Source organism: Chlamydotis macqueenii, chromosome 10 (genome assembly GCF_036417535.1).
Source record: "Chlamydotis macqueenii isolate bChlMac1 chromosome 10, bChlMac1.mat, whole genome shotgun sequence".
NCBI classification, from domain to species: domain Eukaryota; kingdom Metazoa; phylum Chordata; class Aves; order Otidiformes; family Otididae; genus Chlamydotis; species Chlamydotis macqueenii.
In genome coordinates this window covers 5,798,651-5,813,703 of record NC_141565.1, presented here as the reverse complement: position 1 = coordinate 5,813,703, position 15,053 = coordinate 5,798,651, and the positions used below count along the sequence as shown (strand labels likewise).

At 59.1% G+C, this 15,053-nt stretch overlaps 2 protein-coding genes across 3 annotated transcripts; both read right to left on the bottom strand.

The window, feature by feature from the left end:
- Nucleotides 1-729: 729 nt before the first annotated feature.
- On the bottom strand, nt 730-11,440 carry ZMYND10 (zinc finger MYND-type containing 10). The gene is made up of 12 exons (XM_086756032.1): nt 11,116-11,440; nt 10,195-10,303; nt 9,487-9,603; nt 8,309-8,362; nt 8,051-8,203; nt 5,852-5,940; nt 5,474-5,574; nt 3,986-4,158; nt 3,549-3,674; nt 1,740-1,861; nt 1,419-1,544; nt 730-881 (listed from the first exon to the last, which is right to left on the bottom strand). Exons 1-12 carry the CDS (start codon nt 11,433-11,435, stop codon nt 797-799), a joined length of 1,575 nt encoding a protein of 524 aa, XP_086612158.1. The 5' UTR covers nt 11,436-11,440; the 3' UTR covers nt 730-796.
- On the bottom strand, nt 11,370-14,904 carry NPRL2 (NPR2 like, GATOR1 complex subunit). 2 transcript variants are annotated; one of them, XM_086756033.1, is made up of 11 exons: nt 14,780-14,904; nt 14,481-14,572; nt 13,842-14,010; nt 13,501-13,609; nt 13,071-13,207; nt 12,669-12,766; nt 12,541-12,577; nt 12,292-12,385; nt 12,100-12,217; nt 11,745-11,887; nt 11,370-11,511 (listed from the first exon to the last, which is right to left on the bottom strand). In XM_086756033.1, the coding sequence occupies exons 1-11, from the start codon at nt 14,849-14,851 to the stop codon at nt 11,444-11,446; spliced, it is 1,137 nt and encodes a 378-aa protein (XP_086612159.1). In that variant the 5' UTR covers nt 14,852-14,904; the 3' UTR covers nt 11,370-11,443. The 2 variants fall into 2 exon arrangements, with proteins under 2 accessions (XP_086612159.1, XP_086612160.1); XM_086756034.1 differs by lacking the exon at nt 14,780-14,904 and having other exon boundaries at nt 14,483-14,572.
- Between the last annotated feature and the right edge of the window lie 149 nt (nt 14,905-15,053).

Below are 15,053 nucleotides of genomic sequence, written 5' to 3'. Positions count from 1 at the left end.
GCCCCCGTGCTCCGTCTGGCTTTCAGACACTCCGTCACAACTGGACATGCATGGCAGCAACAGCACTGTTAACCTTTCTCTGACCAAGCCTCCAGCCCTTTGGCAGTGGCTTCTGGCCAGGAAGAAGCAAGGGTTCACCCCAAGGCGCAGCAGGCCACCCATGCACCCTGCAGAGAGACACTGGTGGGCAGAGGGCCAAGCCCTCGCTGCTAATGTCACATCAATTGAGAGGAGATGTGGGGGGAAAACGTCCCTGTGTGATGGCAGATGACAAACACCCGAGAAATTCATCTGCTTTCTCACAGTGAGGTGCTCAAAGGGCTCGTGCTAACCACATCCTCTGCCTCCCTCCACCGCTCCAACACGAGAGGCGGCACAGAGGCCTTCTCACCTCCTTCCCTCTCTCTGCTCACGCGCCTCAGCCGCAGACAGTTTAGCCCTTCTGGTAATGGCTCTTTTTTGGGGATTCTCTGGGATTTCTGATGTTGCAGGGAGGAAAAATGGCCACATACCCCTCTCCCTGGGTGCAAGGCAAAGGAAGAAGCAGTTTAGCACCTTCAGCTAGGAGAAAAATAAAGCAGAGGCTGAGCAGCAGCGGTGTGCTTAAGGAGGTTTATTGGAGAAGGCTGTGTGTCGGGGAGTTGGGAGAGGAGAGGCTGAGCCCGGTGGGCGCTGCTCAGGGCTGGGAGCAGACAGAAAGGGCCTTTGCTGGCCTCTCCTCTGTGGTCATTGGGCTGTAGGCAGAGGGAACCTCCTCCTCGCCGAGCCGTGGGTCAGATGCCAGTCACCATTTCTCTTAGGGGCCACCCGCTCTCCTCGGCTCCCCAGCCATCAGGTTGCAGGCAGCCTTGTGCTTCTGCCAGTGCTGGACCTGGCACGCTCTGCGGATTCAGCACGGTCGAGCATGAGCACAACAAGAAAGTGGATGTGGCCCCCAGTTCTGGGGGCTAAGAGGATTTAAAGACACGGCTATAACCAGACCTTGACAGATGGTTTAGAACCAGAGGAGATTTAATTTACTGTCACCATCCCAGCTGCCACATCCTAGCCTGCCACCTGCACCCACAGAGTCACAGGTGCTTTTCTCCCCTTTCCTGCCTCACCAAGGTGCAGGGAGGGAGACAGTGTCACCACGGGAAATCCAGCCCTTTGCTGCGGGCACAGGCAGCTCAGCACCTGGCAGCGGCGACATAACACTCCCCAGCATCTCCTCCACCCGTGCCCCAGTACATCAGCCTTGTCATAAGATTTGGAGAGGTACGTGGCAAGCGGGGACCCAGCGATGTGGAGCAGCGGTGGGACCCCTGCCTTCTCTTGGTCCTTTCACAGCATCTGCCAGTGAGGTCTGTGGTGCTCTGGGGAGCAGGGGGCACTGGGGGACTGCAGGGGGACACTGAGGGGCTGCAGGGCTCCCTTACCGCGAGCAGTACCACTCATTCCGGCAGCGAGAGCACCGCTTGGCCGCTTCCGCGCCACACAGGCTGCATCGGGGCTTGCCAGGGGCGAGAGCCTCCATCATGTCCAGGCTGTAGGTCTGTGCCCACCTGCGGTGGGGAGGAACAGGGTGAGGCTGTGCAGGGGGAACTGCTGACAAGCAGTGAGCTGTCCCTCCTGCACCCTGCCACTGAGGAGACACCCCCAGCCAGTACCATAGACACGTCTGTCCTCCCAGTGCTGAGCTCCAGCCCCTGCTACTGGGATACTGGCTCCACTGGGCATCCTGCGTGCATGTGCCTTACCTATGTGCCTGGAGCTTCAGCTCCTCCTCGGTGGGGCTGAAGACACGCTTCACCTGGTGCTTGGCGATGGCCTCCCACTTCCCTGAGTTTTTCTTGAGGATGTGGTCCCAAATGACGGGAACCTGGTGGGAGAGGCAGAGCAGGAGGAAGGGGTGCTCGTGGCCAGACTGAACACGTGGCACAGAGGCATTCGGGGGACGGGGGTGCAGCCAGCCCTGGGCACGAGGAGCATGCCCCCAGCTCAAGAGGGCAAGCAGAGGTAGCACAGGCAGAGGTGAAGGCGCAGGGAATGAGGGGCTGCTTTTGGGTACACGGAGGGGACAGATCCGCTTGCCAGTGAGTGTTCCAGTGAAACAAGGCAAAACCTTCGGGGTCCCATTGGGAGTGAGAGTCCAGCCCTGAGGCCCAGGCTCCTGAAGAGAAAGCCCTGGGATCTCAGCACCCTGCACGCCGGCAGCGACATGAACCACATGCTCTGGAGCCGTTTGCCTGAGCAGATTTTTCCACTCGTCACTTCCCTGAAGACGAACACGTGGGGAAGGCCTGGCCGGCATGAAAGGGAAAGCGCCAGCCAAGAGCGGTGCGGGGAGTTCAGGCTCTGGAGAGAACGACGCTGCTTCAAACAGCACTGCCTTCTCCAGCAGAGTAAAAATAGCCAGGCCTGGAAGGGGAGGAGGCCGCTCTGGGAGCAGTTGAACGGAAAAACGGACTTTTTCTCAGCTTGGCTCGGCGACAGGGAGTGAGTTCACCACTTTCTGAGCAAAGCAGGGAGCCCACATGTGCTTCCAAAGCAGAGCTACGGAGAGGGCAGCAGCCTGGGCGAGGGCTGGACAAGGTCCCCAGCATGGCAGCTGCCTGTCCCTGCTGGCAGTCAATGCATGAGGAGTGAATCCATAACCACCTCTGCCCTGCTGCCATCCCCAACTGCCCGGCTTGCGGGCAGCAGCCTGCCGCAGACCCAGCTCCCGGCACGGGCCATACCTCGGGCTCAGCCGCAGCCCGCGCCGGCCAGGGCACAGCATCCTCCTCCAGGCCACGCAGCCAGCCGCGCTGGGCACAGTGTGCTCCCTGTCTGCACAGCCCAAGTGGCTGCTTCCTGACCTACCCATCCGCTCTGGGAAGGAGTGGGAAGCCTCCCTGCAGCTCCAGCAGTTGGGAAGAGCCTCTGCTCTCCCGGCTCTTCTCAGCTCCCTCTTCGCAGACCCGCCACACACACAGTTCACAGTTCCCCCAGCTCACAAGAGGCAGTAGAAACACTTTTTTCCAGTGGTTGCCACTACATGGACTGAAAACCCCCAAGGACCCAGGGCTGTTTGAAGACCCTCAGGGCCCTTTGAGCCCCAGACATCAGCTGGGACCAGTTTGACTGAGGACTCTGCCACCAGCCCTTGGCGTCCCTCTGTACACTGTGTGCCAAGCAGGCCCAGGCCAGGGCTGTAAAGAGGAGTCTTCACTGGGGCATCCAGAATTCAGCAGGAAAACACTGGAAAATGTTAAAGAGTGAATTGTCAAAACAAGCCAGGGGTTGTCTCTGCCCCATGCAGCCACCACTCCCAGGACTCAATGCAATCTGGAGAGCTGTTTATAACCCAGCATTTATGCCTTTAGATGCGACTGCGTGGCCGCTGCTGTAGCAGGGCAAGGCCTTCACATCATCCACGGACAGCTTTGCTGGCAGTAAGGGTGTAACTGTGAAACTGGAGCTTGGCTGCTTTACCAGGGCTGGGCTTGGCAGGAGGAAAAGGGGGTAGGGAGCGATCGGGCTCAAAGCAGAGTGGCTCCAGCGGTGGAGGAAGAGCCACAGGATACCTGCTCCAGGACAAGATCCTTTTTGGGGGGAGCCGGCTCTGTCACCGCAAGGTGGCTCAGAAATCTCTGCATCTCCACCAGGTTGGGCAGCTGGTCAATGAGGACATCTGTCAGGAACGCACGGAGCTGCGGCCACAGAGGGGAAGAGAAGAGCGAACGGAGAGAGGTCAAGACAAGGGAGCCAGAGCTAGGGAAGCAGCATGGCAACAGCAGGGATCTGTGGAGCACCGGCAGAGCGACTCATGAGGGTCCCATGGGGTGCGCTCGCAAACACAAGCTTTGCTGCTGCTGGCACAGTGACAGACCCCAGTGTTCTCCCACCCCTGGCTCCCAGGAGCCCACAGTGAGGATGGGGAGAGATGCCCACAGGTGGCCAGTGCTGACAGGGTCCTACTCCGTGCTGCAGCGCCCATGGCCTTCATGGTGTAGGGTCCTACCTTGAGGAGCTGGCTCTTGTTGAAGCCATCAAAGTGGTATTTGCGCTGGCATTCGGGACTGAGCAGGAGGTTGAGGAGGGCAAGCCACACCTGCCCATCAAGTTTGGTCATCTTCACCTGGTCTTCAGGGGGCACCACGTGCCACGTGCCATTCTCAAACTTCTTGAGCTTGCCTGAGGGACAGAAGAACACACAGCTCCAGGGAGAGACAGCACTGCTCGAGGGAAGACAGCTCTGAGGCGGGGATGCTGGCCTAGAGACACTGCCTCACTCCCCCACAGGCCAGCCCCTCTGCTGCTGCCTGCCTCAGTTTCCTCATCCCTTTGCTCAGCATAGCAGCCTACTTGGTACTGAGATAATATATTAGAAAGCATGAAAAGCACAAAAACTGATAGGGCTGTGGCAGGAACCAAAAGATCTCTGAAATATGTCCCTCTGTACTTGGCCATGACTATAGAGCACTGGTAGATCGTGGGGGAGCCCGCCCAGCAGAGTGGCTGGAGAGGCAGGTTTTGGGCTACCAGCATGGCCAATACCGGCTCTTCTGGAGGTTCTTCTGCCAGAGAGAGCCAGAAGTAGCATGAATATAACAGAAGCGAAAGAACAAGCTCCAGAAGCCACTGCGCTGCTCTAGGGGGTGGAGGAGGATGTAACCCTGCATCTGCACAGCCTGGAAATGCCTTTGCACTCTCGTTTCTTTCCAGTCCCTCCCTCAGGGCCCTGGATCAAAGCTCCCTCTGACACCCCGAGCGCACAGGCGGAGAGAAAGGATGTGTTTCCTGGCTGGAGGAAGGAGGAAAGCTCCCACATCCAGCTGGGCTCCTCTCTGCAGGTGCAGAGCCACACGCTTCCCAGCATCTCTTCCTCCCCTGCCCATGCTGTGACCCCCATGGTGCAGGGCTGGGGACGTAAGCGTGGGTTCCCACGCCCCAGGCTGTGCCCCACCACTGCTCAGAGGCAGGGAGCGGGGAACCTGGGGGGCTGTGGGGAGCACGCATGGCTGCAGAAGTGCAGGAGGCAGGGCTGATGGCACAGACAATGGCCAACAGCCACAACCTGATCAGAGGCCTTTGGTAAGGGCAAAAGCGCAATGACCAGCAGCTTCAGGGCTATCAGTTTGCTGCCTGGCAGAGCCCACGTCTGGCTTCAGCTCTTCGCGCTGTCCCAGAAAGGTGCAGACAGGCTGAGACTGGCACTCTGGTCTTTCTGCGTCCAGGACAAAACCCCTCAGAGGAGCAGGGGGGGTTGGCAGATGTGCTACGCTCCTGCTCCCATCCTGGCCACGATCAGCTCAGGAGAGACACAGCCCTGTGCGAGGATCTGCTTTTGGGTCCCCAGCCCAGCTGTGCTGCAGCTGCTTTCCGGCTGAACAGCTTCAGGCGGGGAGCAAGGGAAAGGCCGGAGGAGAGGATAGAGGGGAGCAGCTTTCTGTTGCAGGACCCATCACGCCACCATGGCGCCCCAGGTACCGCAGGGCACGATCCGTACCTGCTTCCCAGCAGCTCCAGGGGCAATGCTCCACCAGCTCGACAAGGAGGCACGGCAGATTGTGGGTGTTCAGCATCCGTGTCAGCACGCTCAGGGGCAGACTGGAGATATGACACAAAGGGTGAAACGGTGCTCACAGACAAATGCCAGAACAGACACAAACGCTCCCTGAGGCAACTGGGAGAGGCAGGAAAAAAAAAAATTATCTGGGTTCTGAGAGTACCATGGAGCAGGGTGGATCGCTGCTGCGTTTGCCTCCTAGGCACAGTGCCACGGATACAGCCAGCTGCTCAAAGGGGTCCTGGCGCCTGCTGCCACCCCACGGGAATCTCGATTGGAGAGCTTGGAGCACGTCCTCTGCTGCTCCTGGGAACCTACCTCTCCACCTGATCGGTGATGAACCGCAGCACAGACAGGGCTTTCAGGGAAATCTCAAACTCCATTGTCTCCGCCTGCTTCTGCAGCTCCTGTGGAAGGACAAGCACAGCCTCAGGATTTCAGGCTCCATTTCCCAGGAGTTGCAGGGAGGCAGCCTGTTGGCTGCCCATTGGTAACCACAGACTGGGGAGGAAACCACAGCCCTGCGAAACAAACTCTGCTTCTCATCTCGACTGTTCCGGCACTGCCTGCTTGCCATGGCAGCTACAGAAGTGCTTGCAGCTCACCACTGCTCGTCCCTCATCTCCCTACCCCTAACACATCACAGGCGGCTACAAGCAGCAGTGTCCCTGCACAAGGACATTCCTTGAGAGGCCAATCCCAGACTCTTCTCTCCCTTCTGGAATCATCTTATGTCCCATGGCCCTGCAAAAACATGTGAGGTGGAGGGAGGGGGGAACTGCATGATCAGCAGAGGAACCAGGGAAGGAAGAAGGAGAAACTTGGCCCTGGCACAGCTGCAGTCCTCCCTCCACCCCTCCTGCATCTGTCTCTCCCCTCCAGCTTGCACACAGCCAGACAGAATCTCTGCCTGTGGTTATCCCAGCCCACAGCTATGCCACAATCTCCATCCAGCCAGCCTCCTTCCCTTCCCAGGCAGCGTGGACACTCTGTTCATGCCCCACACGCTCAGGCTGACAGCCTGACCACCCTCTAACTCAGCCCCTTTCGAGGCCGTTGGGATGACTAGGCTGAGAGCAGCCAAGCCCCTCTCCCTGGCCCAGGCACTTTCTCCTCTCCAGCCCCAGACGCTCGGCAGCTCACATCTGCCGCAGAACACTGACCGCAGCGACTCTATTTCTCTAAAGCGCCACTGCAACTGTTCCCTTCCAAATTCCTGTGATGAGAAGGCCTGGGCTCCCCGTGCTGGTGCCCCATGTGCTACCAAGGAAGTATTTTGGGCTCTTCCCTCCCATCTCTCTCTCCAAACTAACTCCCCCAGTGAGGTTGTTTCCTACAGCTCCTGCTGGTATCCAGATCTCATCTCTGCTCCCTTCAGGCAGGGACTATCTTTTGCCTGTGCTTCTGGGGGGCAGCAGAACAGGTCCTGCTCCAGGGGTTACCACCGTACAGTCACAAAGAAGAACAGGCTCCACAACACAGGACAGGGCAGAAACAGCTTTTTCGTAGGGAATTATTGTATGTAGAGTCAGGAGGGGCTGGAATGAATCAGAGGAAACCAGGCTTCTTGGGAGATGAGCGCTTTTTAGAACTCTATTGGCTAGAAAAGTTTGGTTTTTTTTAAACTTGAGCCATGTCAAAGCACTAACACAGACACCCTCTTCCCCTCCCCAGCTGGGAAAACATTTCCTGGAAAACATCCCTATTGTGCTCTGGAGCCCTCCACTTCCTTCCCTTTTTGGTAGAGGAGCACGTGCTTGGGCAATGAGCCAAAGGATGGAGGCAACGCGGGGAGGTACAGCCAAGCTTGCAGGCTATCACTTTAACCCCGCTTCTCCAGACACTCCTCATGATGCACACGGCTTAAGGAGAAAATTCAGGGTACTGAGAAGCACCAGAAGCAAGGAGAGCTCCTGCACTGGGAAGGTGTGTGCGGCAGTCCAGGAACATCTAACTAGAACAGCTCTGGGCTCCCTGCTGGTCCAGACCAGTACAGAGAGGAGCCATTTCTCAGAGAGCTGAGGAAGCTGGAAGGAAACACAATGGGACAATTCCGAGTCTATTGTACATCGATTTAGGGAGGGATCCTTCTCATGGTTAGCCCCGGCTGGCTCCAGGGGCAGCTTGAGCTCAGGCGGCTTCACAAGCTCTGGGGAGACATACCCACACAGCTTTTAAGAGCAACAGCCAAAACCCTGTATGGAATGTTTTGCCTAACTATCAACTCTCCAACACTACCCAGAGTGCCAGCTCAGACTGTGTCCTGCAGGCAGCCTCAGGCCAGATAAGTCACGAGAGAGGGCGGAAGCGCGGCTGCAGGGTGGAGGGAGGCAGGCGCAGCCGCCAGCCCAGCCAAGCTGCTGGTGCAGATGAGCACCAGACGCCCTCTGAGATGGGTGGGAGGTACTGGAGTTGCAGTCAAGGGGTTCTCCATGGGAAAGCCCCCCTGTGCCTCCTCAGGCTGCCCACCTCCTCCATCACGTGTGTCCCCAATGAGCTCCAGGACCTTCTCCTCACCTGCATGGTTGAGGGGCTGGCCAGATCCTCGGAATGAAGCTCCACTGGGGTCACTGTCTGTCCGTTGGCACTCCGAGCTGCGAGCAAGGTCAGTTTTCGGTGGCAATAATCAATTAAATCCAGAATGCTGTCCTCTGCTGACTCGCAGATCTCCTTCACAATAACAAGATTGTCACAGAGGGCCAGCCCCAACAGCCCACAGCTGTGGCTTTCCACCTCCAGAGGCTTTACACTGAAGAAAGCTAAACCTGCTCTTACCTTGTAAAAAAACACTGTCTCCAAGAGGTTGATGATGGAGGCTTCATGATGCAGCTGTGGGAGGAAAATGGCAAGAGTGAGGTAACAATGGAGCGCTCACCAGCACCGAGGACACAGACAACGGAACCGGGAAAAGGGCTCCTCTAAGAAACTGCTGAAGTAGTTATGGCCAAATGCAAGTCCCAGAGACAAATACAAGTGATTTAATCTTTAAAACAACTCCAGTTCACCCAGTCTGTATTAATATTCACGTTAACAAGCCTGTGACACTCTAACATGCTGATAGAGAACCATGCTTCCCACCAGGCAGGGCTCTTTAGGGCTCTGTCTCTGTGCTACAGCGACAGCACAACCGTAGCTCTGGGGCAAGCTGCAGCCCTGGGCACGGAGCCGCTGCCCGAGATGTGCTGCTCGGCTGTGCTGCTCTCAGCCCCCGGGGCAGGGCAGCCAGCCTTCTCCTGCAACTGGGAACCATGACATAACTGCCTTGAGGAAACACTGCAAACAGCTGCCCAGGGAAGACGCCACCTTTCCCCAACAAGGTATTACTCTGGACTGAAAATGCGCTAAAACTAACAAGCTTTGGCAAATTTCCCTTAGGTCAAGGCCTGCATCCCTCTGCAAGGAAGATGCCGAGATTGGTCCCTTGCCAAGAATGACCCAAGGGACCGCTGCTCCCAGAAACTCAGTAAGAAAAAGCTACATTTTTCTTAAGCCAGAGGCACGTAACCTTATGGAACCCTCTGGCTAGAAGCGCCGGAGAAAAACAGTGCTTAAAGAGGGGCAGATACCTCAGGGGTGCTGCTGCTTGCAAACGAGGGCAGCACTGAGTCACTGGGTGCTGCAAGCCAGGAGCACTATCACCTCCAGGAGCAGCTTTTGCTGCACTCTGCAGCTCCAGCAAGCCCCCGAGCAGGATTAGGCAGAGGCACAGCCCTCCACGAGGCCAAGCTCCCTGGGGAGCAGGTCCCTCCCCCTCCTTGGGGAAAGGACATGGGTTTGTCCCTCATGGCTTTGGAAAACCACGTGCTTCCTACCATGTCACACTGTCCATCGCAGCTTCTCAGCCTGTGAGATGTAAAACCCCCAGCTCAGAGAAATTCAGGGTGAGATTTATTTTTAAGCATTGTGATGTCTGCCCAATTTCCAGGCTCGTTCCCACTGGTCCCTCCACTCACCACCATGTAGATGGGAAAGGTGCTTCTCGGCTTCAAGTCCTCCAGCCGGCACAGCACGGGAAAGATCTTGTGCTTCCAGATCTCCACCAGGATCAGCTCCCCAATGAGAACAGGAATCTGGACAGGGAAGGGATGGGGGAGCAAAGCCGCTCAGACCAGTGCTGGAGCAGGAACCAGAATTGCTAATGCTCAGCCACACAGACTGTGGAGTCATCCCACGGAGGAGGGTGGCCTTGGGGCACGCTGTCTTGATAACCACCCAGCTCAGAAATCACCAGCTTTTCCCCAACAGACCAGAGGGCAGAGAAAGCTCCTGGGGCTGCAAGGGGCTGATGTCCCTGAGGAGCTGGGCAGGCCCAGGGCACCACACATCCCAGAGCAGCCTGGCATTGTGGGGCTGCGACACCTTAGGTATAGCGCAGGGATCTGCAGCCAGAGGGCTGGTGCACAAAAGAGACCAAAAAAAAAAAAAAAAAAACCAACCTCCAGAGAGGAACCAGAGACCAGCAAGCAGAAATAGCACAGCGTGACCTTTAATTTTTTAAAAAAGCAACACTAGCAAAACCACCAGCCCAATGTCTTTGCCATAGATAGATACAGCAGATCCTTCACTACTTTACTCCAAAATCGCACATTGCCCACAAGACAGTCTCAGCTCCAGGCTGAAGGCCTGGCATGGGGATCACTACCGCACCCAAGGAAGCTCACCTTGGCATAGGTGACCAGCAGCTCAGTGAGGAGCTGCTCCTGGCCTGCCGAGGCGCTCAGGATGGCGTGCATATTGAGCTTCTCCACGCACTCGTGCTGCCGAAGCCAGCTGCGGGGCGGCCAGCAAGGACATCAGTGCCAGAGACCTCTGGCCACTGGCTTTGGGGCTCTGCTGCACTCCTGGAGAGGGTCCCTCATGCAGGAACACCTGTTCCCAGCACCCCCAGCCCCAGGCAATGCCCCAGGCCCGTCAGGCACCCCCAAACCCTTCACTGTCCCCTGAGCCTTTGCTCCCTGGGGCAGCAGCACTCCTCATGGAAGCCCCAACACCACTGCCCTCCCGCCTGCCCCCAGCAACACCCCCCATGAGACACCCCACGGGAAATGCCCCAAAACCAAGGGACCTCTTCTCCATCACCCCTACCCACATAGACCCTCTGGGGACATCCCAGGTCTGGACCCTCCCTTGCCCCCTCACCCCATATGGACCCTCCTCTCCCTCCCAGGAGGGCTCCAGAATTGGGGATCCTCCTCTCCCCTTGTCCCATCTTGACCCTCTGGGGTCACCTCAAAACTGGGGCCTCTCCCCTCTACCCCTAGACTTTCTGAAAACCCCTCCTTACCCCTATCTGGACCCTCTGGGGACACCTCAAAAACAGGTCCCCTCCTCTCTCCCCTAGACCTTCTGTGGATGCCCCCCATTCCCAGCTCTGGGACCCCTCCCTACCCCACCCAGACCCTCTGGGGACATCCCAAACCCGGGTCCCCTCCTCTCCTCCCACCTCACACAGCCCCAATGAGGACACCACAAATTCAGTGTCCCTTCTTCATGCTCCCCCTCATCAGGCCCTCTAGGGACACCCCAGAACCGGGGCCTTTCCCCTCCAGACACCGTCCCCGACAAAGCCGGTCTCCCCGCACCCCTGCCCGCCGATGTCCCGCAGCTCGGTGCCCTGCAGCGACCGCACCAACGCCTCGGCCTCGCCGGGCAGCAGCGGCCCCGGCCCGGTGGCGGCCATGGCGGCGGCGTCGTCGCTATGGCAACGGGGGGGGGGGGGCGACCACGATGACACTCTGGCGGCGCCTCTGTCGCCCCCTGGCGGCGCGGAGAAGCCTCTGTCGCCCCCTGGCGGCCCGGAGGAGCGACCGCGGCCGGCGGGGCGCACCGGGCTCCGGGAACAGGCACGGGGGGGCGGCGTGGCGGGGGACACAGGGGGCCCAGTGGGGACCCCGACTGCCATCCCCGCCGTCATTTCCAGCACACGATGATGTTGGGATCGTTTTCCAGGCGCTCATCCAGCTCCTTGTAACTCATGCCTGGGGAGAAACACAGTGGGGTGTTAGCGGGGTGCCTGGCAGCGGGGTTGGGGGGGCTGGCCGGCCCCCTCCAACTCCTTCCAAGCATGGGCTTGGAAGCCCAGTTCAGCCCAGGGTCCTATCTCCCTGCTGTTTAAAGGCTCCCAAAGGGGTGAGGGAGACCCCAAAACCAGCGCCTGGTGCTGGGCACGCAGGCAGCCCCGAGAGCTGCAGGGAGGAGCCCGGATCCTCACCGGTCTTGCAGCAGATCTCATCGTAGCTGTGGCAGCCTGTGTACAGCCGGGCTGGATGGCTCCGCTCATCCCGGGCAACCTTGACAGGGTACTTCTGGAGTCGCCGGATAAGGCCCTTCATCAGGCCAAACTGGATGAGCCTCCTGGGGACGAGGAGGAAAGAGACTGGGACCACGATGCTGAGGCCTCAACCACCCCAGCTCCCACCATCCCCTTCTGCTTCCACCATGCCACACCGCTGCCTCAGTTTCCCCACCTACAGACACAGGGGTCAGGTACTCCCTCCGCGCTTGCCCCACCATCCCCGGTGTCACCACCGCCCTCGGGGACCAAGCCGGAAGGTGCTGGCTCTGACCTCTCGTCCACCCTCTGGAGCTGCAGGGCGTAGCGGGAGATGAGGTCTCGCACTGTTGTGCCAGGACTCAGCCCGCAGTACAGCTGGAAAACATCCCTGAGGCTGGCTCGCTTGTGCCCTGCAGGGACAAGTCACCAGTTAGCTGCCCTCTCCCTCTGCTTCTGCCAGCGGCCCAGTGCAGGGTCACCATACCTTGCTTGGTGACGTAGGACAGACAATCTTCCTGGAGACACTTGTCATCCACCAGGCCCTGGACCTTCGGCGTGGTGCAGTAGACGTTGGAGTACTGGAGGGCAAGGGAAATCAGCTCTGCTCAGCCACGGCTCCAAGACACAGACCTGCCCTGCTCCGAATCCCGCTGTGACCCCTAGACAGCCATCCCAAAGGTGCAGCTGCTGTCCAAATCCCGCTCACAGCCCCACGCTCTATGGCCTGACTCACCTGGAGAATGGAGACGAGCGTGACGACCCCATAGTACCTGCAGACGGACAGGGAAACATGAGAGACCCTCTCTGCCAGCACCCACCACCCCTCCTGTGGGCTGGCCAGGCCCCCTTCCACACACTCACAGCAGGTTTTGCACGGCAATGCGCACCAAGTTCAGCTCCACGTCAGCTTCTGCAGAAATCTTTTGGACGTGCCGAAAGCCATCGATGTAAGGCAAGATCTAGGAGGGGAGGAGGCAAAGCTAAGAGGGGAGAAAGCAGAGAGGCCCAAGGCATCACCCCGAAGCCCAAGAAACTCCCCTGCGTCTGGGAGCATGCTGGGATGGGCAGGCTTCATCCCCAGCAGCATTTTATCCTTGTGTTGGGTGAATGGGTTGCTCACAGGCCTGAGCACAAAGACAAGGGGAGCACCCAACTGTGCTCATTAACGTGGTGCTCAGGACAGCCCAACTCCCTCTGCCCTCAGGCAGGCTGGAAACAGAGCCTGTTGTTCAAAGCACACTGCCTCCCAGCAAGCACACGGACCTGCTGCGTGGTGAGATCCCACTGGGAGTTGAAGAAGTCGTCCTTGTCTTGGGTGAAGACGGGGACATCATACTCCTGCACGATGGGGGGGTCCGGGCGCTGCTCAATCACCTTCAGGTGGATGGTGTTCGACTCATCTGGCCAGGGAAAGGGCAGCGCTCAGTCCCCACAGAAACCTCTTGTGATTGTCAGCCCCAGGACACCACCACGTCATGCAGAGGAAGGTGTTTGCCGCCCATAACCCCATCCCTCCTGGCCCTTCGAGACATCCAGGGCAAGGGTCAGATGCCCTCAGCTCCAAGCGCAGAGAGGCAGGGAGCTGCCAGGAGCAGCACAGGCAGAGCCATTTCAGGCAGGAAACAGCCCAGCTGCCTCCAGTGCCGCCCTGCCCGCTCCTGCCCTCGCTGCCGGGCCGGCACAGCTGCCGTACCTATGGGCAGGGTGCACTTTCCTTTGGCGTTCAGCTCCTCCAGCAGGATGGTCATGATGGGAACTAGCTTCTGTTTACTCTCCTCGTTGGAGATGAAGCCACTTTCCAGCTAAACAGAGCAGAAAATTAAGTCAGCTCCTCCCCAAGAGATTACCAGCTATAGGAAATGCAAGTCTCTGATCCTGCCTTCCCTTAAACTTCAAGTGAAACCAGCATGATCCCCTCCTCGTTGTAAACCTGGCCCCTATCCCAGCAACCCACAACGTGCACCAGGGCACCAGTGACTCTGTGGAGCAGACCGGGAGGCAGCCACCGCCCCCTCGCATCGGTTCGGGCCTCACCTCCAGGGTGGTGAGGTAGCCAGCCAGCTTCTTCACTATGGGCTCCAGCGCACAGGCCTTGGCTCTGGCATCGCACACGAAGCCCAGGTTGAAGAGCAGAGCGTTTCGGCTGTACTTCTTGTGCTCGATACAGACGGGACAGCCAATCAGCTTCTTCTCCATGGCCGTCCTGCAAGGAGACAAGTGTAACCTGCACCCGTGGCCTCAGGGAGGCCAGAGCCTAGTTCGCGGTTGGCTCTGGAGGTGGGGGCTTCTCTGCTTTGCAGGAAAAATGGTGTAAATCCCCAAATGCTCAGAGTGCAAAACACACTGTCTGAAAAAAGGGGGAAAGAGAAGAACACAGTCTCCTTTCAAAACCTGCACAGATCTCAAGACTCATTTGACTTTCCTGGATTTGAGGCTGATAGAGAACCACATGCAGCACCAGCCGCTCTCGGAATCAGGCACCCAACCCCCCCTGCACGGGTAACTGCGGGCATCGCAATGAGCCTGGGAGAGATCCCTGCTAGCCCAGGGCTGCCAGCCGGCACTATCACATCACCAGGCTGTCCCCTCCTGCGGGCACAGCCCTTCCGAGTCGCAGCGAGGGTAGCGGACCCCCCCACGGGGAACAGACGGAGTCGGCTGGCCAACACTCACACGGTGATCAGCTTGTTCTGCAGCTCGGGCTTGGTGATGACGTACACCTGGATGGTGTCGAACAGCTCCCGGGAGATGAAGTCCTCCGGGACCTGCAGCGGCACAGACGGCCCCGCTCCAGCCTCCACCCGGCTGCCGAGCCCCAGCCCGCCCCGTGCCCCCACGCCTGGGCTCCCCCATTCTCCCCAGTCCCAGCCCCCCCGGCGGACAGGTGCTCCCGGCCCCTCGCCAGCTCCCTGCCCCGGGCAGGTGCCCTCGGGCCCCGCTTCCCCCGCGGGCCCGGGCCCTCCCCCCCGCACCTGGTAGGTGATTTTGGGCCCCAGCGTGGGGTGGAACTCGCTGAAGAAGACGCACTCGATCCTGCCGCCCATGGCGGCTCCGCTGCGGCAGACGACGGCGGCGACGGCGCAGCCCGCAACGCACATGCGCGAAAAGCGCAGCCCGCCACCGTAACGCCCATTCTGAGGGACAGCGCGTCACACAGCCGCGCCGGCGGAGGCGGACCCTCACTCTGAGCGACAGCGCCGCCCACCCATTCAGCGTCCGTGTGGCGCGGCGCAGGCAGGCCCTGGT